The 27,642-nt window shown below is 39.6% G+C and overlaps 1 protein-coding gene across 1 annotated transcript; it reads left to right on the forward strand.

The window, feature by feature from the left end:
• Window positions 1–5,308: 5,308 nt before the first annotated feature.
• Window positions 5,309–27,642, forward strand: EIF1AX (eukaryotic translation initiation factor 1A X-linked). The gene is made up of 7 exons (XM_027608713.1): window positions 5,309–5,582; window positions 11,846–11,929; window positions 14,288–14,391; window positions 15,125–15,175; window positions 18,446–18,527; window positions 21,365–21,456; window positions 23,823–27,642. The coding sequence occupies exons 1-7, from the start codon at window positions 5,567–5,569 to the stop codon at window positions 23,826–23,828; spliced, it is 435 nt and encodes a 144-aa protein (XP_027464514.1). The 5' UTR covers window positions 5,309–5,566; the 3' UTR covers window positions 23,829–27,642.

Raw genomic sequence — 27,642 nt, forward strand, 5'->3', positions numbered from 1 at the left:
GCTTCAACATACGAATTTGGAGGAAGACACAATTCAGCCCAAAATAGTTTAGGGACTATTCACTTGAATTAATTTGGGTATCCAGGTTAAGATGGAGAGCTTCAAGATCTACTTGGTATTATACAGAGGCAACATAGGGTTGTTAATGTACTTGTTTTCTGCTGCTGTAACAAATCACCACAAACTTTGAGACTTAAAACCACACAATTTTATTGTCTCACGGTTCTGTAGGTGAGAAGTCCAATATGGGTCTCACTGGGCTAAGGCCAAGGTGTTGAACAGGCTGAATTGCTTTCTGGAAGCTCTAGGAGAGAATTGTTTGCTTGCCTTTTCCAGTTTCTGAAGGCTAGTTGCATTTCTTGCCTCATGGCCCCCTTCCTCCATCTTCAAAACTAGCAATGGTGGGTAGAATCCTCTTCACATGAATCTCACTCCTTTCTTCCACCTTGTCTTCCACTCTTAAGGACTCATGTGATTGGCCCACTCAGGTAATCCAGGATAATCTCCCCATCTCAAGGTCAACTGACTAGCAACATCAATTGCACCTGCAATCCTAATTCCCTTTGCCATGTCCAGGGATTAGGACATGGAAAAATTTTGGGGTCCATTAACCAGCCTACTGTGGTTATCTAGAAAAACATCCGGCTCCTCAGACGAGCCAATGTGAAGCAGCAATTTTTGCCATGGTCATTCTTCTGCAGCTTTGTAGATCCAGATATTAAATTTTGTTAACCCACCCTAAATTGATAGAATTGACTGACACTAGCAAAGCTAGGTAAAGGAAGTGTAGGATGCTATAGGAATATATAACAGTTGCCTAAGGGTCAGGGTAGGGCAGGGCAGGCCTTCTAAGAAAACAATGATTATGCTGCAACCTAAAAGGGGAAGGAAGGGTAGAATAGAATGTACAGAGAGAGTTAGAGGCACTCAAGAAAATAAAAAGTTCTGTCTGAATGGAATTTAAAACATAAGAAGCAAGACATGAGGTTCAAGAGAGAGGGGTCAGACCATCAGAAATAATAAGTCATATTAAGGAATTTGAATTTTATTCCTTTGGTTTCTCCCCACCCTTTCACCCCCAATCCTCATTCTTTTTTTTTTTTCCTGGTGACCATTTACTTATTTATTTATTTATTTATTTATTTATTTTTATTTATATTTAGACGAGGGTGGCTGCAGAGGGAGAGAGAGAATCTTAAGCAGGCTCCACGCCCGACGCGGGGCTCGACACAGGGCTTAATCTCACAACCCTGAAATCATGACCCAAGCCAAAATCAAGAGTTGGATGCTTAACCAACTGAGACACCCAGATGCCCTGGCGATCCTCATTTTTTAGCTCCTCTGCTACAAGTCTGAACCTTATGGCCCTATAGTTAATCACCTGAACTTCTACCTCAGAAGCACCCTGAAATTCCTTACATCCATGCCTCTATAGTGTACCCACCGAGCAGTAACTGATATGTTGGAAAAAAAACCATACAATTATGCAAATTGCTACCACTGCAAGTTTATGTTTTCTAATCTCAGCTAAGCTCTCAGTACCATGTCAGTCAATTCTTTCATTTTTCCTTGGTCATCCATTTTCCCAGTCTTTTTTAAACAGCTTTATTGATATAATTTACATAGATAAGGTTCACCCATTTAAAGACTATAAGTCATTGTTTTTTAGTATATTTACAGAGTTGTGTAACCATTATCATAATCTAATTTTAGAACGTTGTCATCATGTCACAAAGAAACCTTACATCCTACTCCAAGTCACCACTGTCTCTTGCTTGGACAATTGCAGTAGCGTCTTGCATGGTGTGTTTCCTCCCTTGCCCCTCTACAATCTATTCTTTATTTTTTTAAGATTTTTTTTTTATTTATTTGATTTTTATTTATTTTATTTGAATTTTATTTATTTGATAGAGACAGAGGGAACACAAGCAGGGGGAGTGGGGGAGGGAGAAGCAGGCTTCCCACGGAGCAGGGAGCCCGATGCGGGACTCGATCCCAGGACCCCAGAATCATGACCTGAGCCAAAGGCAGACGCTTAACAACTGAGCCACTCAGGTGCCCTACAATCTATTCTTTTTTTTTTTTTTTAAGATTTTATTTATTTGACAGAGAGAGACACAGTGAGAGAGGGAACACAAGCAGGGGGAGTGGGAGAGGGAGAAGCAGGCTTCCTGCAGAGCAGGGAGCCGGATGCGGGGCTCGACCCCAGGACCCTGGGATCACGACCTGAGCCGAAGGCAGACGCTTAACGACTGAGCCACCCAGGCGCCCCCCTACAATCTATTCTTAATACAGAAGCTGAAATGATCTGTTCAAAACCTACCAAGGATTATAACAAGTGATTTGGTCCCCTTTACCTCTCTGATTTTATCTGCCCCAACTCCCCCTGGCTTACTGCGTTCTAGCCACATTGGCCTTGCTATTTCTTGAATATGCCTGATGTGGAGAACAAAGGCAAATAAAAAAAAATTAAGCTTCCTTCAAACTTACAGCCCATTGACACATACTTGAGACGGGCAGAGTGACCTTCCTTCCGGAACTCAACTGCCTCAATGTTAATACTTTGCTAAAGGCAAAAGGCAACCTTAGCTTGACATTAACCAGACCTCTAGGATCCTTCCAAAAATCCCTTTGGAAACTTCCTTTTTCTCTACCCGCCCCCCACCAAGATATGTGTTAGCAATCGTCCTCCAAACATATGGCCCACTGATATACCTCTGAAGGGTCTCATGACTAAGATTTTACTAGATAGTGGTAAATGACCTTTTCCTAACAACAGCTAGCCCCTCAAGGTCCTGGAAACCTTGCTTTCAAATTCCCTAGAGACTTATGCCATCCTTAACCCCCACCCAACTCAAAAGTGTATAATCAGCCATTCCTCACAACCCCAGTGCAGCTCTTTCTACCCACAGGTCCTGTCCCCATGCTTTAATTTTTGCACCGAAGACACCGCAAGAATTTTTCCTTGACCATTCGCTCCTGAACCCCAACATTTCACATCACACTAAGCATGCTCCCGCTCCGGGTCTTTGTCCTCTGCCCAGTAGTCATTTCCCTCAGATGGCCCCATGACTCACCTCTTTCCAAATGATTCTGATGATCAGTCAAATGTGGGAACCATCGTATGATAGACAAATAAAGCCTGATTTTTTTCTCCTTTGGGGTTTTATACTGAGTAATTGGCAGAGACTTTTGGTTTTTACATATTTGAACTTCCAGACACTTGGAGTCTGACTGATTACTTGTCAGGTGCTAGGCACAACTGCTACACACTGAGTGCATTGTATTAATTTAATTCCCACAATAACCCAATATAGTAAGTATTATTCCTATACCCAATTTACAGCTGAGGTAACTAAGACTTATAAATAGGTTAAGTAACTTGTCCATAGTCATAGAGTAATAAGTTGCTGCAGAGCTGAATTTGAACCCAGCTCTCTCTAACTTCAAAGCCCAAGTTCATAATCATTTGGCCTCAAAGCAAAATTTAAATAAATCTCATAGATATCCTTCATCCTCAATTGTGAATATTGCAAATTATTGCAAATGGAAAGAGAAACCCAGAACTTTAAGTCCCCCATTGTCTTTCAATTTCCCTCTAAGAAATGCATGTCATTGATTTCTCATCCTCAGCTCTATTAGTGTTTTGGTCTGGATAATGCTCTGTTTGGGAGTGGGGGGTTTGTACTGTGCACTGTAGGATGTTTACTAGCATCCCTGGCCTCTGTCCACTAGGAGCCAGCAGCATCATCCTTCTTCCCAGTTGTGACAACTAGAAATATCTCCAGAGACTGTCAGATGTCTCTGGTATAAAACCACTGTTTTCAACAATTGTACTGTACTTCTCTGTCATTTAGGTATGTCCATTTCCCTGGAAAGATAATGCTGACACCCTAATGTTTTCAGAAAAGTGATTTATTTAAAAATAAGTTTACTGGGGCACCTGGGTGGCTCAGTTGGTTAAGCATCTGCCTTCAGCTCAGGTCATGATCTCGGGGTCCTGGGATCCAGCCCCGTGTCGGGCTCCTTGCTCAGTGGGGAGTCTGCTTCTCCCTCTCCCTCTGCCTGCCGCTCCTCCTGCTTGTGCTCTCTCAAATAAATAAAATCTTTTAAAAAAATAAAATAAGTTTACTTAAAAGTGAAGTTATATGTTCTGTATAGTCAGCTGTGTAAGTTGGCAGAGATTACTATAACAAAATACCACAAACTGAGTGGCTTAAACAGCAAAAATTTATTTTCTCACAGTGTTAGAAGCTAGAAATCAGATCAAGAGGTCTGCAGTGTTGGGTTCTTATGAGGATTCTCTCCTTGGCTTGTAGACAGCCACCTTCTTGTTCCCACGGTGTTCCCCTCTGTGCCTGTGTCCTAATCTCCTCTTCTTATAAAGACACCAGTCAATATTGCATTCCCGCCCATAATGAACTCATTTCAACTTAATTACCTCTTTAAAGACCCTACTTTTTTTTTAATTCTTAAAGGACTTCTTTATTTGAGAGAGAGCACACGCGCAGGAGTGGCGCGGGGGGAGAGAGAGAAACAGACCCCCGCTGAGCAGGGAGCCCTAAGCAGGGCTCCATCCCGGGACCCCGGGATCAAGACCAGAGCCAAAGGCAGACGCTTAACTGACTGAGCTACCCAGGTGCCCCTAAAGACCCTATTTCTAAATACAGTCACATTCTGAGATGTTAGGGGTTAAGAATTCAACATATGAATTTTGGGAGGGCACAGTTCAGCCCGTAACCCTGAGTTTATGTCTTCTCCCCTCCCTCCCTTCTGATGTATATTGAGCACCTACTATATATATGCCAGACATTCTGCTAACTGATGGTAATAGTAAGCAACAGATGTAAGTCTTTTATAAAGTAATAACAAATGTCATGCAAATATTATGCCTTGGTAATGGAGATGACCGGAGAGCCTTGCCCTTCCCCTCAGGCTCCCGACCAGGTTGGGTGGGCGAAAGGGCCTAGTTAAAACTAGCTGTGAGATTCGTTAATGAGTCAGCAGCTCAAACCCCGAGACGCGGGCTTGTCACAAAGCAGCAGAGAAGTCTGATGTCAGCCAGCAGCGGGCGCCACCTGAATCCGCCCTTTATTATGACGCCTGGGCCCCGCCCACTCCCTCCCTGACTCCTTCTCCTCCCGGCTCACGGTCCCGCCCCCCGCGTGTTCCTGCGAACTACCGTGAACGCTTCAAAAGCGCGTCACCATCCTCTCTAACAATAGGGGGGGGGTTGGAGGGGAGAGGGGTAAGGGGGAGGGTGGTCAGTCGGCCACGCCTGCGCCGTAGGGCCGGGGGGGGGCGGGCCAGCCGGCGTTGGGAGGCGGGGAAAAGCGACGCAAGCAGCCGCGACGCCATTTGCTGCAGCTGAGCGTGGGCGCAGGCGGATCTCGGAAGAACTCGGTCGCGAGACTCTCCCGCGCACGCGAGCCGGCCTGTCTTACCTGCTTGGTACCGCGAGGTCCCACGCGTCGCCCCTGGGGCCCCTCCGAGGAGTCGCCGCTCCCGCCGCCGCAGCCAAGCCCAGGATAGAAGTCGGAAACGCCGGGAGGCTTCCGTCACCGCCATGCCCAAGAATAAAGGTAATGCTGCCTGGACCCCGGGACCACGACTCCGCTCCACCCGGTCTCTCCGGCCCTGCCCCCGGCCTCCGGATTGCCCAGGCCGCAGTGACCTTCCTCTCCGCTGTGCCTCCACACGGCTGCACGATACGGACGCGATTTGGGGCTTGGGAGAGAAGCTGGGAAGTTACTACTGTCTTCCAGTTTGGTCACATTGGGGTGGAGCCGACGCCATTTTTGTAGGGCCTCCTGCGGGAGAATGTGGGCTTTTGCTCCCGATTCGCGCCAGACTGACCGCGGCGCTTTGTGGACCTGTGGGGGAGACCTCCCTGAGGCGGCCAGGGTTTCGCAAATGAGTGCCTTTGGCTTCCTGGGCAAGGAGTTAAGCCCTGAAAGCAGTTCTTAACTTTAAAAGGGTAATGCCTGCTTTAGTGACCAGGTACTCTGTGTATGGGTTTCTTTATGGATAGTTGAGTATTGTTGAGACTACTCCCTCTCCCGTGTAAACAGTGGACGAAACCTTGATGTATATTTACTTATTTAAGGTTCATTTCTAGAGATTTACTATTCCCCATCCCTTTATGGGGTTTAACTTTTTTTTTTTAACCCCCAAAACACTTGTTCCATGTTTATCCAAGTTTTCTATTTTTGTCTCATATGTTGTATATATGTGTTGGGAGTAAAGACCTTTTAATTTTTTAAGTTCCCTCCATTCTGAGGCTAAACGTCCACAAATTACTCGTCTCGAAGATAAATTTATTTGGAATTTCCAAAATGGAAGGTCTAATATACCTAAAAGCAGAGGAGTCCTAAAGAAATTATCCTTTTTTTTAGACTTAAAGGGTTTTCTGTCTTTTAAGTATCTTTATAATTTCCCAAGGAAATTGTGTCTTTATAAATATTGCTTAAGGTAATGTGTCAATAGAAACAAGGAAACTTGTATTTCCTTCAGGAGAGGAGCATATTACACAAACCACAAGAAGTTTCCTTTGGTTATTCATCCTTGAGACCCCTGCCCTGACCCAGGCCTACTTCTGTTCTCTTTTCTACTTCACAGCTGGCTCCAGGGATTCTATCCCCTGGGGTATTTGGTTGGGGTTCTTTGCAAGATTTGGTACAGTTCCCTTAGGGCACTCCATTGTCTTCAGAAATCTAACTTGCAGGTCCTTTTTGGAGCATTTTATTGCTAATTATTCTGGGTGAAACAGAGTTCTAAAAAGTCAGTTTTCTTGTAACTTGTCCAGTCCTTTATTTCCTTTTAGATGGTAATTGGATCACCTCAGTAAGTATCTTATTCTCACCTTTATTTCTAGTGATGAGATTTCCAATTCCCTCACTAACTCTAAGCTCTGATGGGCAGTAATAGTATCTGTCTTTTAATCACATTGAATTGGCACTTAGTAGATGCTCAATAAATATTTGTTGGGTTAAGTCACCTTTTTGGTTGACTCTACGCTCAGATGAATAATAGGTTCCCCTTTGGTTCCCAGGGAACAGGACTTATACATTAAATCACATCTAGTTCACTAGCCTCTTTGAAGGTTATATTCCATTACATGGCAGTAAAAGAGAGAGGCAAGTGATCGGGGTATGGTTAATTCTGATAAATTGACAAGCAATGGATCATTCTTTAAATAATATTTGAAGCATACAAAAAATATAATACAATGAACACCTGTGAGTCTGTTACTCTGAACTTGAAAATTAATCATTTAAAGCCCTTTGTGTCCCCCTCTCCAGTCCCCTCCTCCTGTCTTCCTCTGTTTTTGGAGGTAGTCACCATTCTCAATTTGTTTATCATTTCAGTACTTGTAAAACCAATCTCTTATGTTAATGCTTTCCAAGACCCTTGAATATTATGAGATGAGGTTTACTAATGTAGAATTAAATTCATGTTTATTTTTTTCTTCATTGGAAAAGCCAGAAGCCTTGTGAATATAATTTTGGTGATGGTTTCACAAAAATATAAATTACCACAAACTGTGTTGAATGACTTTTGCTTTGGACTGATTCTTACCAGCTTATTTCCTCTAGAATCCTCTAGATACTTTTAGCTTATTACCTCAGGAAAAAGGGTATCTTTTGGTCCACTCAAGAAGACTATTTGAGGTAAGGCGCTCCCACACTTTGAGTTAAGTTACTACCTTTGCTTTTAAAATCGCCACTCCTTTAGGAATGTATGGACTACTCTGGACTGATTCAAAGAATTGCCCAACTTGGGTGTATAACTCAGTAAACAAAGCTGGTAGGATCCTTGCCCTAATGGAGCTCTCACTCTGGTTTGAAGATTTGGCATGAATGGCATGGAGCAGAAGATACTTTTTCTAGGAAATCCGTTTTCATGTCCCCTAAGAATGCCTCACATACTGAACTCTAAGGACACTGGGTGGGTCAGGAAATTGTAGAGGCCCACCTGACAATAGTACAGAGCATTGTGAGACTTCCCCCAGGACAGGTAACATGTACTTGGTTCTAGAAGTTATGTGTCTGTCTTTGCAGTGGCCGCGTGCACATTCTTGATTCTGTTTGGGCTGTGAACCTTTTGCTGCTTCCAGGTTCTTCCCATGAGTTCTTTAATATTACTACCACTTACAGCCTTTCTCCCACCTTTTGAAAAAGGCCACTAGTGTGGTTTTAGATTCTGGAATGGGAACAAAATGCTGTGGAGAGGTACCCTAATGTGAGGGCCAGGAACAACAACAAAAAAGATTAGGTTTGAATCTCTTCACCCCCACACACTGAAATATGTAAAGTGAGTTAATTCTCTGAGCTTCGGTGAACTCTGATAAACTGGGGATAAATGACCTATTCATAGGGTGATTCTGACAAGTAAAATGGGTGGCTTAAGTGTATAGTGGTTAAGAGTATAGTTAACTGGGGTGGGGTCTTATTCCTCACTTCAAATCCTGGATCTCACGTCTTATCATAGAGCCTTGGATAAGTCACTTAACCTTTCAAAGACTGTTATCTCTTGGGAAATGAAGAGAAAATGGTACCTATCTCATAGGCATAGGCTTGTTAAGGGTAAGTTACTGGGACAGTGAAAAATCTACTTGGATTAAAGCATAAGATAGTGGAAGAGAAGTATTAAGAGTTAAGAGGTAGATTGGTGTGGTTCGTAGGTTGAGAGATATATATATATTCTTTAAGGTGATCATGTTGTCACTGACAGAAACAAGGGTATTGATTTAGGACCAGCTTTGTAAAAAATAAAAATAGAGTTTTGAATAAAATCGAGCCTGAGAGGACAGTACCATTCACTGGAGCCATTAGAAATATGAGACCAATGCTTGGTTGAAAATAGTGGGCTTAGATGTAAAATTATTAGCATAGAAGTGATAGGTGAGAAAAATTAATTTCCTTAGAGAGTGGGTTGACAGTGGGAATTTGGAATTAATGAAGCTCCAGAGGAATAGGCATAATTGGGGGGGTGGTGGCTGGTAAAAGTCAATAGTGCAAGTGGCCCTTTAAAAGTCAGAAAAAGAAGAGTTGGGGGAAATGATCATTAGTGTCATTTAAAGTGTGTAAAACAAGGGGAGGGGGAGAATTACAGTTTTTTAAGGACAGCAGTAGATAGAATTCTAGAATCCTAAATGGTAGAAGGAATGTAGGAATGTAGAGGTACTTGGATCTTCTGTTCTAACTCCTTCATTTTACATAGTCTGTAGCTGAGATCCTGAGAGGTTTTTGTGAAAGCCCCTTTCATCCTTTACTTCTCCCTCCCTCTACATCTGGTCATCATTCTCTTGTTTCCATCTCAGAAATATCCCTCCTGTTTTTCTCTTCCTCTTCGTGGCTAGGCTAGGCCTGCTTCACTGTACAGTTTTCGTTGAAGTTTTTTTTCTTTTTGGGTAGTAAGTATATTTACCATTCAAATTTCAAAAAGTATGAAAAGTGAAATCTCTTTCCTAAACATGTCCCATTGTAAACCAGTTCTCCTCCTCACAGGCAGTCATTGTTAACCTTTTTTGTACATGCCTTTCCAGAGGTATTTTATGTATATATAAGCAAATATGAATATGCAGCTTGCTTGCTTTCTTTTGAAAACAAATTGTCTCCCATCGAAGTGCTAACCAGGCCCAACCCTGCTCCCGCAGTCTGGATTTTGCTGATTGCATCCTATTTGCATCTTGCTTTTTATTGTTTTTTTTCCTACATCCCACTGTTTGTTTATTATTATTAACATATAATGTATTATTTGTTTCAGGGGTACAGGTCTGTGGTTTATCAGTCTTACACAACACCCAGCACTCACCACAACACATACCCTCCCCAGTGTTCATCACCCAGCCACCCCATCCGCCCACCCCCTCCGCTCCAGCAACCCTCAGTTTGTTTCCTGAGATTGTCTCTTATGGTTTGTCTCTCCCGTCTTGTTTTATTTTTTTCCTTTCTTCCCCTATGATCCTCTGCCTTGTTTCTCAAATTCCACATATCAGTGAGATCATATAATTGTCTTTCTCCGATTGACTTGTTTCGCTTAGCATAATACCCTCTAGTTACATCCACGTCATTGCAAATGGCAAGATTTCATATTTTTTTTTGATGGCTGCATAATATTCCATTGTGTATATATACCACATCTTTATCCATTCATCTGTCGATGGACATCTGGGCTCTTTCATAGTTTGGCTATTGTGGACATTGGTGCTATAAACACTGGGGTGCATTTGCCCCTTCGGATCACTGTATTTGTATCTTTGGGGTAAATACCCAGTAGTGCAATTGCTGGGTCGTAGAGTAGCTGCTTTTTATTGTTTTTTATTGGACTTTGTTATTTTTTTTTTTAAGATTTTATTTATTTGAAGAGAGTACACATGAGGGGGGCTGGGGGGCCCACGTGGGGCTCTATCCCAGGACCTGGAGATCATGAACTGAGCCCAAAGCATACTGACTGAGCCACCCAGGTGCCCCTAGACTTTGTTTTTTTTTAGATTAGTTACATTTGTAGGGAAATGAGCAGAAACTAGAATTCTCATATTACCCCAGCATGTTGTTAACATCTTACATGAGCCAGTATAGATAAATTATTACTAACAAGTCCATAGGTTACATTAAGGTTCATTCTTTATGTCGTACATTGTGTGGGTTTTGACGAATGTATAATGACATGTATCCACCATCACAGTATCATACAGAATAGTAATTTAACTGCCCTGAAAGTCCTCTGTGCTCCACATATTCATCAGCCCTCTCCCCAACTCATGTCAACTACTGATTTTTTTATTTTATTTTATTTTTTTTACTGTGTCTATAGTTTTGCCTTTTCCAAAATGTTGTAATCATACTATTCAGCCTTTATGGGTTCCTTCTTTCCCTTAACAGTTTGCATTTAAGGTTCTTTAATGTCTTTCGGGAACTCGATAGCTCATTTCTTTTTATTGCTCCATTGTGTCAATGAACCACAGTTTGTTTATTCACCTACTGAAGGACATCTTGGTTGTTTCCAAGTTCACAAATTAGTGCCTTCTGTTTTTAACTTCAAATACTTTGCTCAGTGAATCTTTCCTACCCGGTATAAGATAAAACTCTCAAAGCAGCCAGAGTTGTTTTCCCTCTACCACAAAATCAATGTATCCTATTCCAGGAGCTATAACTTGACCCCCAGCCCCCACCCCAAGTCATCCTACTTGATTGAACTCAGACTTTTCATGGGGAGGTGCTGTAAAAGAGGGAGCTTATTTATATAGAAATTTATGGGTAACCCGTTATATCTCCCACCCTGGCCCTTGTGGGTCACTGTAGGAGGGGTTCACTGAGAAATGTGCTCAACCAAGTGGTCATTATGGTCCAGGAACTTTGGTCACTGAACGCAGATGTTCTCAGGGATCTATATAATTTTATGTAATACCTTCTTCTGGTTTATTTGTATTTTATGTCAGAAATAACCCAAAAGGAATTTTTTTTTTAAGATTATATTTATTTATTCATGAGAGACAGAGAGAGGGAGGGAGAGAGAGAGAGAGGCAGAGGGAGAAGTGGGCTCCCAAGGAGCAGGGAGCCCGATGCGGGACTCAATCCCAGGACTCCGGGATCATGACCTGAGCCGAAGGCAGATGCCCAACCATCTGAGCCACCCAGGCACCCCCCAAAAGGAATTTCTAAGAAGGGTAGGGGAGTGATGTGTTTGATATCATTGGAAATTGTAAATTTAATATGATTGGGTGACCACATTAGGTGAATTTTTAAATTTAAATGATTTTTTAAAGGCATGTTGTGAGTCATTTATTTCTTTAATACTATTGTACAGATAACGTCTTTTTCTTTATCTTTAAAACCATCAGGTAAAGGAGGTAAAAATCGACGCAGAGGTAAGAATGAGAATGAATCTGAAAAAAGAGAGCTGGTGTTCAAAGAAGACGGACAAGGTAAGCATTTCTGTGAGGGTTTTTTTTTTTAGTAACAGTTTTCTTTTTTTTAATATGGAATTTCAATGTCTAAACATGAAAGACAGAACTATTCATAACCCTGAGCAATGACATCCTATGCCCCTCTTTGCCCTTCTCTGTTCCTCAGCCCTCCACGCCTCTCTAGAGTGCCTCTAATCATTCCCTGGTATCCTGTGTGCAATGAGGATTGGAGGCATTTCTGTAAATGTCTGGATTTCATTGTTTTGTGCATGAACACTCAAGAATGAATTGTACAGTTCAGAGGGAATTAAGCCTCAAAAGCTGAGGTTAACAATTGGCATGATTTAGTAGACCGTTTTTGATAGTAAATGGTGCTTCGTAGTATTTTTATTAGACCATGGATTTTTGAGGGATGAATTAGAGGCCTTTCCCTCACTTCTCAATGCCATTAGCATATAATTTCAGGACATAGAATACAGTGAAACTGAACAATTGACTTTTCCAAACTAAGATGCATAACACTAGTTTCCTGTATTTTTGAGCAATTTCAAACCTTTGGGAAAGTTGCAGTATTAATACAGTGAACTCCCTTAAACCCTTCACTGTGTGTGTGTGTGTTTCTTGAACCATTTTAAAGCTTGCAGGTTGCAGACATCATACTTTTACCTTACCTGCTGCATTATGTTTCTTAAGGATATTCTCTTACATAATCACAATAGAATTAAATCACACTCAGATAATTTAACATGAATATATTATATATCTAGTATATAATCTGTTTTTGAAGTTTCCAGTTATCCCAATAATTTCCAGCATATTTTAACAAAGAACTTTTTTTGATTGTCTTTTTATAGAACTTCGGTGGATTTTGTTCATGGCTGTGTTTATATAAGCCACTAAAAATGAAGCGTGTTTTGTGGCTAAAAGACCTTTTTGTTTCTTAGCCTTAGTCAGGCTTGCCTCCATTAGCAGTTGACTTCATTATGACCACCACTACTTTTTTCGTATTTTTTCCTCACTTTTTTTTTTTTTTTTAAGATTTTATTTATTTGACAGAGACACAGCGAGAGAGGGAACACAAGCAGGGGGAGTGAGAGAGGCTGCCTTTGAATTGGCCCACCACGTTGTGGCTCTAGGTTCAGTATATTCTGAGCAAGTCACTTCAGCATGCTAACCCCACAGTTGAGCCTTTCAAAGTTAGGTCTCACTATACTTAAAATCAGTGGATATTCCCTTTGGGGGTCAGTCTTATGTACAAGTTGAGTAAGCTAAAGGTTCTGAAGCAGTGCCCGCCTCCGCCCCAGGTCTTCTGTCATTTAATGACAAGAGCAGAACAGACAGGCCCATGTGCAAGCTAATGCTCATCATCTCAGTTTTCCAAATGGCAGTAAAACCAGGTGGATTCCTGGGTTTCCTTTTGGAAAGATTTTGATTAAAAGTTGGGCATTTTGCCTGAGAACATCTTTCTGGCTCTACAAAAACTTTAGAATAATGACTTTTCTAATATAACAAAGACATTACTGGGGCGCCTGGGTGGCTCAGTCAGTTAAGTGTCTGCCTTCAGCTCAGGTCATGATTCCAGGGTCCTGGAATCGAGCCCCACATCGGGCTCCCTGCTCACCTGGAAGCCTGCTTCTCCCTCTCCCTCTGACCCTCCCCCCACTCATGCTCTCTCTCACTCTCGCGCTCATTCTCTCTCTATCTCAAAATCTTTTTAAAAAAAAAAAACCAGACATTACTAGCATTAAGCTACTTGTATTTGCCAAATGTACCAAAAATTGTGTTGAGATTAGCCTCTGAAGGATCTGAGGGAAAGGAGATCCAAGTTTGGGAGACGTTCCAAATGTGAGAGATTGATGAGGTGTAATGTACGTTTTCAGGCATGCTGCCTTGGTCTCCAAAATTAAGCATACAGTTATGAAGATAGTAGTCCTTCTGCTTATTCAAATGAGTAGATAATTAAAGCATTTCCGATAGCAGAGATAACTTGTTATAGAAATGACATCATGGAGTCTAGATTATGGCTCTGCCATTAACTAGCTTAGTGTTTATTAATCCCTAGTATTTATTTTACACATATTTATTCCTAGTCAATATACCTATGTGTTCTAGTCTGTTTTGTTTTGTTTTAGATTTATGTATTTATCTTAGGGCGGAGGGAGAGGGAGAGAGAATCTGAAGCAAACTCTGTGCTGAGCATGGAGCCCGATGTGGGGCTTGATCCCAGAATCCTGAGATCATGACCTGAGCCAAAACTAAGAGTTGAACTGTGCCACCCAGGCTCCCCTGTTCTAGTCAGTTTTGTGTGGACTTTTAAGTTGTCTGTTACGAAAAGTTGAACACTATTCCTGTACACTTTTGTTTTCCCTCCCCCAGAGTATGCTCAAGTAATCAAAATGTTGGGAAATGGACGATTAGAAGCGATGTGTTTTGATGGTGTAAAGAGGTTATGTCACATCAGAGGGAAATTGAGAAAAAAGGTAGGTGTGGAAATTTGTTTTACTTTAAAATTGTGATTAAGAGGGGAAAATGGCTCTATAGTTTTTATGAGTCTAGGATCTCATTTTTGGAAGTTCCCCAAAGATTTCAGTAGAACAGTGATTTACCTATAATAAAACAGCCAACTCCTTGATGGTAATTTTATATGGATTCTATTTAAAGACACATTTGCATCACCTTTGTTTTTTCTACTCAAAATGTTTAGCCTGAATCTAATCATGAAGAAACTATCAACAAATCCAAATTGAGGGAGACCTGCAAAACAAATGGCCTGGCTCTTAATACAATGTTAATGATCTTAAAGGGGGCGGGGGGAACTATTCCAGTTGAATGGAGATGAAAGAAACCTAATGGTTAAATGGGGTAGGTGGCCTATGTTTGGATTCTGGTTTGAGGGTGGGGGCAGTAGTTGTAAAGAGTGTTAAAATAATTTGAATATGAATTACATTAAGTATTATGGTGATAATAAATTTCCTGAATGGGCTGCCTTGAAAAGGAATGATTAATTTCCTATCATAGTGGGTGTTGAGGCAGATATATTAATTGGGTAAAAATCCCTCCAACTCTGATTTTTATATGGGTATTTTTTAATCCTGTTACCAAGTATAGGTACTTCACCCACAGTTGGGTGAATAGTATTTTATGGAAAGACTGACTCAATGTTGCTTTGATTCTTTATTTTTAAATATGACATGCAGTGACTTTCTTTCATAGGTTTGGATAAATACTTCAGACATTATATTGGTTGGTCTCCGAGACTATCAGGTAAAAGTGTGTGTGTGTGTGTGTGTGTGTGTGTGTGTATTTTTTTTTCTCATTGTTCACTTGGTTGAATTTTGTGAGCCATTAATGCTTAGAACTTTCGTCATGACTGTATTTGACTGGTTTCACCCCAGCATGCTGCTCACCACTGTGTCAACAAACATTTCGTAAGGGCCAGTTAAGTTTTTTAGGTATTGTGCTAGGTACCCTAGGCATCGTGGTTCCCAAATGGTCATTCTGTGGAGTCTACATTTTCGCTGTGGAAAAAATAACAGGCAATGTGAATTTTTCATAAAGCTAAATGGCCTTTTTTTCCCCTTTTTTGATATTTAAAAAGTTTCCTTTTTTGGAATGAGTGATGTTATATAGTGGTGGTTTTGTTCGTGTTCTTATTTGTTAAAATAATTTAATCTTACATTGGACCTCCCATGGCAATTTTTCTTTTCTTTTTAATTTATACGTGTTGAAATCAAAATCTGGAAACTGTTACTGTAGTGGATACACCTGAATGAGTCAAGCTCCCATCCCAGAAAGTGTTTATGGCCTGGTAGTGAAAAAAATAAGACAGGCACACAAGTAATTACAGTACAAACCATGATAGAATTTGAGCACTTAGAGGAAAAAATGGTACTTCCCCTTCATGATCTCAACCTGGAGACTACTCATTGTGGGTCTCTGTAGTCCGTTTGGTTTCTACCTATTGGAACTCATCACCATATGTTTAATCACATCGTGAGTGACATTTCTGTTTTTATAACCTTGATCCTGCTTTGATTTTTTAAGATATATATTCCAGAATAAAGAATTAAAATCTTCATTTTAAATTAGTGGTTCTCAACCATGAGTGAATTTTTTCCTCCAGGGACCATTTGGCGGTGCCTGGAGACATTTCTGGTTGTCACAACTGGGGGAGGCAGTGTTGTTGGCATATAATGGAAAGTGACCAGGGGTGATGCCAAATATCCTACATTGCACAGGACAGTCCCTACAGCAAAGAATTACCCAGCCCAAAATGTGAACAATGCAAAAAAAGCCTGCTTTAATTAATACCATTTTGGGTTGCCTGGGTGGCTCAGGTAAGCATCCGACTCTTGATTTCAGCTCAGGTCATGCGTGATCCCAGGGTCATGAGATCAAGCCCTGCATTGGGCTCCTTGCTGTGTGTGGAGCTTGCTTAAGATTCTCAGGCGCCTGGGTGGCTCGGATGGTTAAGCGTCTGCCTTCGGCTCAGGTCATGATCCCAGGGTCCTGGGATCGAGTCCTGCATCAGGCTCTCTGCTCCTTGGGAGCCTGTTTCTCCCTCTGCCTGCCTCTCTCTGTCTCTCATGAATAAATAAATAAAATCTTAAAAAAAAAAAAAATTCTCACTCTCCTGTGTCCGTCCTGCCCTGCCCCCCAACCCCCGACAGGGGTGCACTCTCTCTCTAACAAAACAAACAAAATACCATTCTGATGTCCAATTTCTTCTTTTGATCTTAAAAATAGCCCCAGAAGTAGGAAGGATAATTAGTTCTGTTTGACAGATAAGGAAACCAAGGTTTGAAAACAGGTACCATTCTTTTTTTTTTTTTTTAAAGATTTGATTTATTTATTTGACAGAGACACAGCGAGAGACGGAACACAAGCATGGGGAGTGGGAGAGGAAGAAGCAGGCTTCCCACTGAGCAGGGAGCCTGATGCGGGGCTCAATCCCAGGACCCTGGGCCCATGACCTGAGCTGAAGGCAGATGCCAAACGACTGAGCCACCCAGGCGCCCCAAAAACATGTACCATTCTGACTCTAAAATGACAGACAAGATCAACTTTCTGATTCTTAAATCTCCCACAAACCACCTTCTCTACCCTTGCCACTTAAAGGGTGATCCAGGGACCAGTGGCATCACTGGCTTTTGGGAACTTGTCAGAAATGCAGGTTTTTGGACCCCACCCCAGTCCTCCTAAATTGGAATATGCATTTTAACAATTTACCTTTGAGCTTCTATAAACATTACAGTTCAAGATGTACTGGTTTGAATCACACTGCCTTTGCATCACTGTTCCTCTTTGTAGCCATCAGGACCTGCTTTTAGATCCAAAGAACTTTTTGAAGTTGAAACAATCAACTTCAATACTTTCTCTTAACTGAGTTGGATTCTTTTCAAATGGGAAAGTGTGAACATTCTATGGCAGTAATTTTCAGTGGGACGTTTGCATCAGAACCACTTAAAAGAGCTTTTAAAAATACAGATTCATGAGCTTCACTCCATCTCTACTAATCTATCTTCAGGAAATAAGCTCCACTGGAGATTCCAGTCAGTTCATATTCTAAGAACCACTGATTCATGGAAAGGTATATTAATTTCCTTAGGTGATTACGCAGTCTCAATTTTTTAGACTGTTTAATCCTGTAAATTACGGTCCCAGGGAATTTTTGTATTTCAAAAGACTTATAGGGTGCCTGGGTGGCTCAGTCATTAAGCGTCTGCCTTGGGCTTAGGTCATGATCCCAGGGTCCTGGGATCGAGCCCCATGTCGGGCTCCCTGCTTGGCAAGAAGCCTGCTTCTCCCTTCCACTCCCCCTGCTTGTGTTCCTTCTCTCGCTGTGTCTCTCTCTGTCAAATAAATAAAAATCTTTAAAAAAAGACTTCTAATCAAAGGATAATAGTAAATAACTTAGAAAAGATTGGGTTTGCACAGTTCTGCTCTTTTTAAAGTGAGATCTGTAAATATCTTTCTTAAGCTTGTTGATCGTCATTCATTTATGCATGTAAGCAGCTTCATACTATATAATCCTAAGGATGTTTTTTAGAAGGTAGGAGAAAACTTTATTTTTTAAGTTGTTTGTTTCGATACTTCTCTTTTTTTAAGCTTTTGAGAGAGAGAGAGCACAAGCAGGGTGAGAGGCAAATGGGGAAGGAGAGGAACAAGCAGACTCCCTGCTGAGCAGGGAGCCTGATGCAGGGGCCCCATCCCAGGACCCCGAGATCATGACCCAAGCTGAAATCAGATGCTTAACCGACTGAGCCACCCAGGTGCCCATAATACTTATTTTTTTTAACTTTAATTCTGGTATAATTAACAATATAGTCATTCAACATTACGGAAATTATAGTGTATATGGAAAGTGACCCAGTGCTCATGACAGCAAGTGCACTGGGTAGGAGAAAACTTTAAAATGTGAAAAAAGATTGTAACAACCGTTTTTAATTTTTTTATCCAGTTTGAAAATGATTTGGGATAATAATGGATAATATTTTGGCATAATCTGTTCTAAAAGTTAATTGTCTTTTTCAGGATAATAAAGCCGATGTAATTTTAAAATACAATGCAGATGAAGCTAGGAGTCTGAAGGCATATGGCGAGCTTCCAGAGCATGGTAATGTCTAAGTTATTTTATTGACCTGTCATATGGTGTTAGTACTTGGTGTTATTTAGGTGAAGGAATTTTGGTAGAATTTTGCATATTTACTTTTGTGCTTACATGGTTCATTTTAAGTATGCCTGCTTATACTTCATAATACTGGATACCTTAAAAAAGTAACTGGGATTCTGTCCTTAATAAATACACTCTTTGGTGTGGAGTTACACTTTATAAACTCTGAACTTCTGCCTAATACCAATCAAAGGAATACTTTCGTTACAGTATTTATTTCACAGTAACTTTCTCAAGAGATTGTCAGTGTTCATCTACTTTAAATGTAAAGCAAGGAGGGCGCCTGGGTGGCTCAGTTGGTTAAGCGACTGCCTTCGGCTCAGGTCATGATCCAGGAGTCCCTGGATCGAGTCCCGCATCGGGCTCCCTGCTCGGCAGAGAGTCTGCTTCTCCCTCTGACCCTCCCCCCTCTCATGTGCTCTCTCTCTCTCTCTCTCTCTCTCTCTCTCATTCTCTCCGTCTCAAATAAAAAAAAAAAAAAAATGTAAAGCAAGGATAGTAGTTACTCTTGTTGATTTTTATAAAGTTTTCAGTGCTTACCCTAGTATCATAAGATCCCATAGGATTTTTTAAAACCAACATTCTTTGTTTCTCTGTTACCAATACAAAAGTTATGCATTCTTTTTTTTTTTTTAAGATTTTATTCATTTCAGAGAGGGAGGGTGAGAGAGAGAGAGAGCAAGCATGAGTTGGGGGAGGAGGGGGAGGGGGAGAAGCAGACTCCCTGCTGAGCAGAGAGCCTGATATAGGGATCCATCCCAGGAGTCTGGGATCATGACCTGAGCCAAAGGCAGACACTTAACTGACTGAGCCACCTAGGCACCCCAAAAGTTATGCATTGTTATGCGGAAAACTTAAATAAAACAAAAATAAGTCCCTCATAACCTCACCAAAGGGGAAATGTCCTTTACATACTACTTTGTAAGCCTACCTTTTTCATTTGATGTTTTTGTTTTGTAGTGTTTTTTGTTTGTTTTGGTTCTCTTGCATATTATTATGAAAACAATATTTTACTTAAGCATGAAAAGCCTACTGAAATTATTTCCATGACATTTTCAGTCTAGGAAATGCTAGTATATTGGGGACTAGGACCAGCACCTCCCAGTTCATTTTCATTGCTTAGGGGTAATCATGATTTGACTAAAGTTTCTGATTGATGAGTCTGTCTGGTGATGGGTAGGTAAGTTGTTAGCATGTGCTCTAACCATTTTTTTAGGCATAGCTGGAAGTTGTAATAGTTTCAGAATTTGTGTAACTGGAGCCTGCCTTACTAAAAATATCTTTGTGAAATAGTTGGGACTACATCACCCTAAAAAGCTTTTGCACAGTGAAAGAAACCAACAAAACAAAGTGGCAACCTATTGAATAGGAGAAGATACTTGGCAAATGATGTATCTAATAAATGGTTTATATCCAAAATATGTAAAGAACTCCTACAACTTGGGGCGCCTGGGTGGCTCAGTTGATTAAGCGTCTGCCTTAGGCTCAGGTCATTATCCCAGGGTTCTGGGATCGAACCCCACATCGGGCTCCCTGCTCAGCAGGGGAGTCTGCCTCTCCCTCTGCCCCTCCCCCTGCTCATGCGTGCGTGCTCGCTCAAATTAAAAAAGATTTTATTTATTTGAGAGCAAAAGTGAGAGGTCACAGAGGGGAGATCACTGAGCCACCCAGATGCCCCAAATAAAATCTTTAAAAAAAAAAAAAAAAAACTACAACTGAATGCCTAAAAATCCTCCCAAATAATCCAGTTAAAAGTGGGCAGAGGACCTGAATAGACACTTTACACAGAAGACGTAGGAAGGCCAATAGGCCTGTGAAAAGAGCTTAGCATCACTAATCATCAGGGAAATGCAAATCAAAACCATCCCCTCGCCCCAGTCAGAATATCTGGTATCAAAAAGACATAACAAGTGTTGGTGAAGATGGGGAGAAAAAGGAACCCTCGTGCACCATTGGTGGGAATGAAAACTGGTGCAGCTACTGTGGAAAACAGTATGGAGGTTCCTCAAAAAGTTAAACATAAAAATACCATTCAATTCAGTAATTCCACTACTGGATATTTACCCACAGAAAACGAAAGCACTTACTTGGAAAAATGTGTGTACCCTTGTGTTTATTGCAGCATTATTTACAATAGCCAAGATACGGAAGCAACTCAAGTGTCCACTGATAGATAAATGGATAAAGAACATATGGTTGACACACACATACACTGGAGTATTAGACATAAAAACAAATGAAATCTTGCCATTTGTAATAACATGGTTGGACCTTGAGGGTATTATGCCAGGTGAAATAAATCAGAGAGACAAATACCATATGATTTCAGTTAGACATGTGGAATCTAAAAAAACAAAAAAATGAACAAACAGCAAAGAGAGAAATAGACTCATAAATCTAGAGGAGATAAACCAGTGGTTGCTGGGGGGTTGGGGGGGGTAGGTGAAATCGGTGAAGGGGATTAAAAGTTACAAACTACCAGTACTAAAATAAGTCACAGGGATGAAAAGTGCAGCATGGGGAATATAGTCAATAATATTGTAATAACTTTGGTGACAGATGGTAACTATGTTTATTCTGGTGAACATATTGTAGTGTATATAATTGTCAAATCAACTATGTTGTGCACTTGAAATTAATATTATGTCAACTATACTTGAATTGGTATGTTTGACTCAAGAGTCTTTATACTTCAACATTTAGTATCAGACCACTTTTAGTGCACAGTTACTCATTTTAATATCATCTTGGTTATATGAGTGTGTTTATTGTTTCTTTAGCTAAAATCAATGAAACTGATACATTTGGTCCTGGAGATGATGATGAAATTCAGTTTGATGACATTGGAGATGATGATGAAGACATCGATGATGTGAGTAGATGCATCTTGCATTTTCCAACTTTTGTTTCTGAATTATCCGCAGAGAAACCAGCCTTTTCTCCTATCTTTTAAACTAAAAATGTTGAATAGTTAAATTAGGGTATATTTCAAGACTTGTCCATGAATTAAAATAGTATAATATAGAAAGAAGACAACTAGTCAAACTGTTAAACTTTGAAAATTCTTAAAATCTTTTCAACATTTCGGGCGCCTGGGTGGCTCAGTCGCTAAGCATCTGCCTTCGGCTCAGGTTGGGATCGAGCCCCACGTCGGGCTCGCTGCTCGGCGGGAAGCCTGCTTCTCCCTCTCCCACTCCTCCTGCTTGTGTTCCCTCTCTCACTATGTCTCTCTCTGTCAAATAAATAAATCTTTAAAAAAAAAATCTTTTCAACATTTCTTCCAGAAAAGATGAGTATTTGTTTTGGCGATATGAATGCTAGGCATTGGAATCATAACTTGTTTAAAAGTGTCTAAAGAGATACTAGTATGTTAAAAGAAGAATCTTGTTTGTACAGCTTGATATGAAGCATTGGAATTACAACATTTTTTTTTAGAAGATTTTATTCAGTTGTTTTAGAGAGAGCACATGGGAGGTGGGCAGAGGGAGAGAGAGAATCCCGAGCAGACTCTGCCCTGATCATGGATCCCAACGCAGGGCTCTGTCCCACAACCCTGAGATCATGGCCTGAGCCAAAACCAAGAGTCAGACGCTTGACCAGCTGAGCCACCCACACACCCCAAAAGGTCTCAAATTTAACAAGACTTTTAACATATGTTGTAATTCCAGGGGCGCCTCTCTCCCTCTGCCCCTCCCCCAAATGTGTGATCTCTTTCTAAAATAAATAAATAAATCTTTAAAAAGTTGAGACCTTTTGCCAATTACTTATGACAATCTGTTGGATATGCCCTGTTGCCAAACTCTTGGTTTGGAGTTGGTGTGTTTTAGGAAAATGTATTATTTTTCTGAAAGGTAAAGCAGTGATGCTCACAAGAGCAAATGCCCTTTTGCTGTTAACAGTATTCAAATGAAATTCATACTTAGTTTCTGGCAATATAAATAATTGTAGTAGTATTATAAGTTATTCCTAACTCCAGTGTGGGCTCTTTTTCAACTTCTTAAAGTAAAAATGTAGTTCAGAACCCACATGTGTATATAAATCTAAAAATAATTATGCTTATGTTTGTTTGGTTTGATTCAAAGATGAAATTTTAGTGTACCTGGGGCAGTTGTTCCTAAGACTGCAACACAATTACCAGAGCCTTTCAGAAATACTAAGGCTCATCTTCGGGAAGTCTGAGTTAGGCATCAGAAGTGATAACCCACTACCAGGATTCTATAATTAATATTTTTATACCTGATTTATCATATATATCTAACTATCTTTATTCATCCATCAATCCATCTTATATTTTGATGCATCTTCAGACCATTTAGAATACTCAGGGTGAATTAAGGATTTGAGTATATATCCTCCATGTGTATATGCGTTTATAAATTTTTACATAAATATATCATTCTTTTTTTTAATGTACTTCCATTTAGAGACCCTGAGCCACAGAATTCTTGTGACTGAATTGTTAATGATACTTTGACAGTAGATTTATTGATTATATTCTGTGACCAGAACCTGACATGGAATTGTGTTGTAAATTAAGGGCAATCCAAACATTTTTAGAGCTGGGGTAGGTCTCTTTTGGAAATTAAGAACCTAATCAGAGAACACTTTTGAATATGAATTTGAATACACTGAGGTGTATTTGTTTAGGAAAATGTATTATTTTCCTAATTGAGGATCTAGACAGGGTTAAGATTTTCTAAGGAAAAAACTTCTGAAATCTATGCCAGTGATGCCTTGGAATTGGACCCAGTAAGCTGGCAGGGAAAGAGATGGTAAAAGATGGTGGATACTAAAGGAATTTGAGTTATCTTGAACGTTTTGCAAGGGTTGCCTTGTTACCACCAGAGAACCCTACTTTTCCAAGACATTTCTCCAGATGGTTTATAGGTATGCTAGCCTTTTTTCCTGTACCCAGGTTGAGAGGAGAATTTGGTTACTGTCAGATTTGTCCCTTTCTCAGATAATACTCCTGTGTCTGCTCCCACCCCAGAATAAAAAATCTCTCATCACTAACACAAAAGGGGGGAGACAGTAAACTTTATTAAGAATATTCTGCATAGCATGACATTCTGAAAGAGGTTGTAAAGATTTACTGGCAACAAACTGTAATTGAGAAAAACCCTGTGTATAGAATTTCCTCTTCAAAGACAGCCTTAGGGTGTGCAAGCCTCCCTTATGTGGTAGACTGCTGGAATATAAGAATTCTTTCATTTGATCTGATGTTCTTTTCCCTTCCAGATCTAAATTGAATTCAACATTTTACATTCCAATTTCTCTGAGGATTGTTCCAACAATTTGGATTTTGGCTGTGACCTGTTAAAGAAGATTAAAATTTCATTAGCATGAGTGCAATTTGTTAAAGCAGACTGATTTGTTTCTAAGGTATTTCTTTAAAAACTGGTAATCCTGAATTCTCTTAAGTGAAAAGTTAAACCCCCTTTGTTCTTTTGATGTATTGGAGCTTATGGGTAAAAGACCACATCTACTATTTTTAAAAAGAGGGGAGAAATGCATTACTGCCTTTCCTACTTTGACCCCTTCCCGTAAGTAAATGAATGTTCTGAATAAACCATTTGCCCTGCACTCATTATGGATTATGAGTAAGCCCTACCTTTGACTAGCCTGTTGACTGTATATTCCAGTTACTTTGATGTTCCCTTGAGATTTTGATACAGTTTAAAGGAGGCAGAACTCTGCATTTGAAGTAAAAAATAATTAGGTCTGTTTTTCATATTTAAGTACCATGTGGCTATTTTTGTACTAATTTTGATATCATATACATTCTTTTCATGATCTTATTTTGCCACTATAAATGTTATCAGCAAAAAAGCATTTCCAAAATGCAGGTTTTAGAACCTGGGTTTTAATAGCAATTTTTAATTTGTAAGGTTAGTAGTTACAGGAATTGAACAGTAGGTGGCACCCAGTCATCTTAACATTGAAACGTTGCTGTAGTTGTCAATTTTTTTTCTTACTGTGCATAGGAAATTTCCCAAACAAGAAAAGATTGTTTTGATCATGTGCATGTATGTAGAATATTTTTAAAGAACAAAAATATTGTTAAAAGTGTCATTTTATTTCAGAAGTCATATACCTATAAGCTATAATTTTGAGTGCTTTATAAACACCTGAATTAATGTATAAATGAAAACTTAATTTCCTAACAACTGTACAAACTAAGCCTTTTTCAAACTATCCCTAAGCTGGGAAAAGAGGAGGGGAATAACAATTTACTGAAAAGATGGTTTCTCATTTTAAAATGGGAGAGCTACAGCTGAGAAATATAATAAAGACAATGTCATCTGCAGAGTATATTATACCTTGACTTTGTGTTTAGGATGTATTTTATTGTGTGTAAAGATTTGTTTTGCTTGTATTTGTTTTCAACTCTACAAAGATGAAATTAATGGCTGGGCTATTTAGACCTCACTAGCCACATTGAAATCTTATGCAACTTTAAAAGAAGAGGTCCATCATTAAGGTAATGAAGCTTTTATTCTACCGGTCTCCAGGGGTGTTTTCAATGATGAAAAGTACTACAAAGGGAAATAAACCTTCATGTGGCTTCAAAAAATAAGCAAATCTTCTCTAATCTCATTGCTTATTCCTAAGTGTGCAAACTCTGGAATCAGAATCTGAGGTACTATAAAACATTATTAAATCAAAGAATAGAAATGAGTAGACAGTTGGAATTCATGTTTCTTAATTCTCTGGAGTTCTGAACACTTACCCTAGATGGAATGCATCCAAGACCATAAGCTGGTTTTTTTAAGACTTGTAAGAAACTAGCCTTGAAGAATTAACCTAGTGATTATCTTCATCAAAATCTAAACTTAAGATATTTAGGCTTCTGTACAAAAAGTGTTTTGCTAAATTTGTGGTGTATATATAGATCCTTTTTCCGTGTTGTTTTACCAAGAATGTTGTAACTCTGCATCTGTGGTACAGTTCATGGTAGGGATGGTACAACTCACACATTAGCTTTTCTACTTACCTCCTCTAACAAATATGGTTCGTCTAAAGATTCTTAAATTATAACTATGGTCCCCATTCATGTGTGTGTTAGTGATATTTTTTTTTCCTTGCCTATGTAGTAACAGCTCAATCTAGTGCCATTGCATCCTGGAAAATCTCAAATCATAATGATTATAAAATGGTAAAGGTCTAGGTCATACGCAACACTACTTGGAGGGATTGTTTTATTAAATTTAATGTGAAATTTGTATAGTTTTATTGATTATATTTTAAATGAGAAATGGAAGTGGTTCTTGGTGTTTTTTGTTTTGTTTTTTTGGTGTGTGTATGTGTGGTGTTTTGTTGAGTTTCTTTGGTTGGTTTTTGGTTTGTATGGTATTTTTTTGTTTGTTTTTTTGGTTTTGATTTTGGGATTTGTTTGATTATACTCTTTGATTCCCATAACAGAGCTATAAGGTATGCCCCGAGAGAAAATAAAATGTTTGAAATCCAACAATAATGGTTCTTCCTGCTAAGCGGGTATAATAATTATTACTAATGAATTTGATGGGCTTGCATTTTTCATGCAGTGTTGATTCTACTTCCAGTTAGAGTATAAATAAATTGTATTACTAAGGTGGCTCAAGAACCAAACCAAGCATTTTTGTGAAAAAAGACTTGCCAAGATTTAATTGCTTGACTGTTGAATCTTTTTTGAACATCCAACCTCTTAAGAGATCCTCTTAAGGATCCTGTAAACTATGCATGATGACAGTTCGTGTATTTTATTAAGGAATGGCCATTGGTTTACTCACCACATCTACAGAATCATGGCTGTAAATATAGTTGGTTACAAAACTCCTTGTGACTTGTAGTTTAACTTAATCTCCTCTATCTTGTGTAAATATTAAATTATAGGATGGTGAATAACATCTTTAGTACATATAAATTGCTGTCAGTAATGACTTCAGAACAACAGAGTAATCAAATAGGTAAAAGCATGTTTGAAATAAAAATACCTAGCTGGATTTATACTTTATTTGTATTGTTTACAGATTTTAAAGTATCCAGTATTAACTGTAGCTTGATGCTTAAAGTATCAGAATGAAAGTGCGGTTCTTTATGTCTTAACAATTAAGATTCATATTGGTAGATGTTTAGATCTTTGTCCTGCTTAGCCAGAGGAAGTTTCATTTATACTGTTTGGACTCCCATGAACTTGTACACACTACTTTTGTGTTTTTGATTTACCTTAAACTATCATTCTTTTTATCCTTGCTTATTTCTTCCTACTCAGAAAAGAACAAAATCATAAGTCTTATTACTACAGCCGTATTTAGACACTTAACTTCTCAGGTACAGAGTGAACCAAGGAATTTGGAGAGTATTGGAGTGGATCCTCTTCCCCCCAGCTGCTGGGAACTTAGGAGGCAGTGTGATAGAGAGTGAAGGGAGCATGGGCCCTGGGGTCAGGAGGCCTGTGCCCCAACCCCCACTCTGCCCTTAACCTCCAGGTGACCATGGGCACCTTCTCTCACTTGTGTGAGTTTCAGGCTCCTTACCTGTAAGAATGGGGGTGATGAGAATAGTACCTGCAGAATTGGTAGGAGGATTAATTATGTCTCCATAGGTGTATTGCACCTAGAGCGGTGTCTGCCGCTTTTCACTTGGTATCCAGGACTGTGTAAGATCAAATATGCGCATCTTTTATATTCTCTATTTACCATTTCTTTCACTTGCAGTCTTTGGTTCCTATAATGAAAGAAACTTGTAGAATATATATATTCATATATTCATGTTGACACAATATATAAAATAATTGTTACCACCCTCATTTAATTCAGCATAAGACTAACAAATCTCTAAATTGCTTAAAGATGGATGTTTTGCAAAATACCAACTATATTTCTTTAGAGAAAGTTTATAGTTATTAATATTGATAGCTCTGGTCATGTTTCATTCTTAAGTCTAATGAGTCCTTTTACTATATAGATTCATGACAGCTAATTAGTATTGACTGATTTGAAGATTTGGACTTATGTAAAAAAAATGGATGCAAACTATTACAATTAGAAAATAAAATATGAAATAACTTCTAACCGTA

This window comes from Zalophus californianus, chromosome X (genome assembly GCF_009762305.2).
Source record: "Zalophus californianus isolate mZalCal1 chromosome X, mZalCal1.pri.v2, whole genome shotgun sequence".
NCBI classification, from domain to species: Eukaryota; Metazoa; Chordata; class Mammalia; order Carnivora; family Otariidae; genus Zalophus; species Zalophus californianus.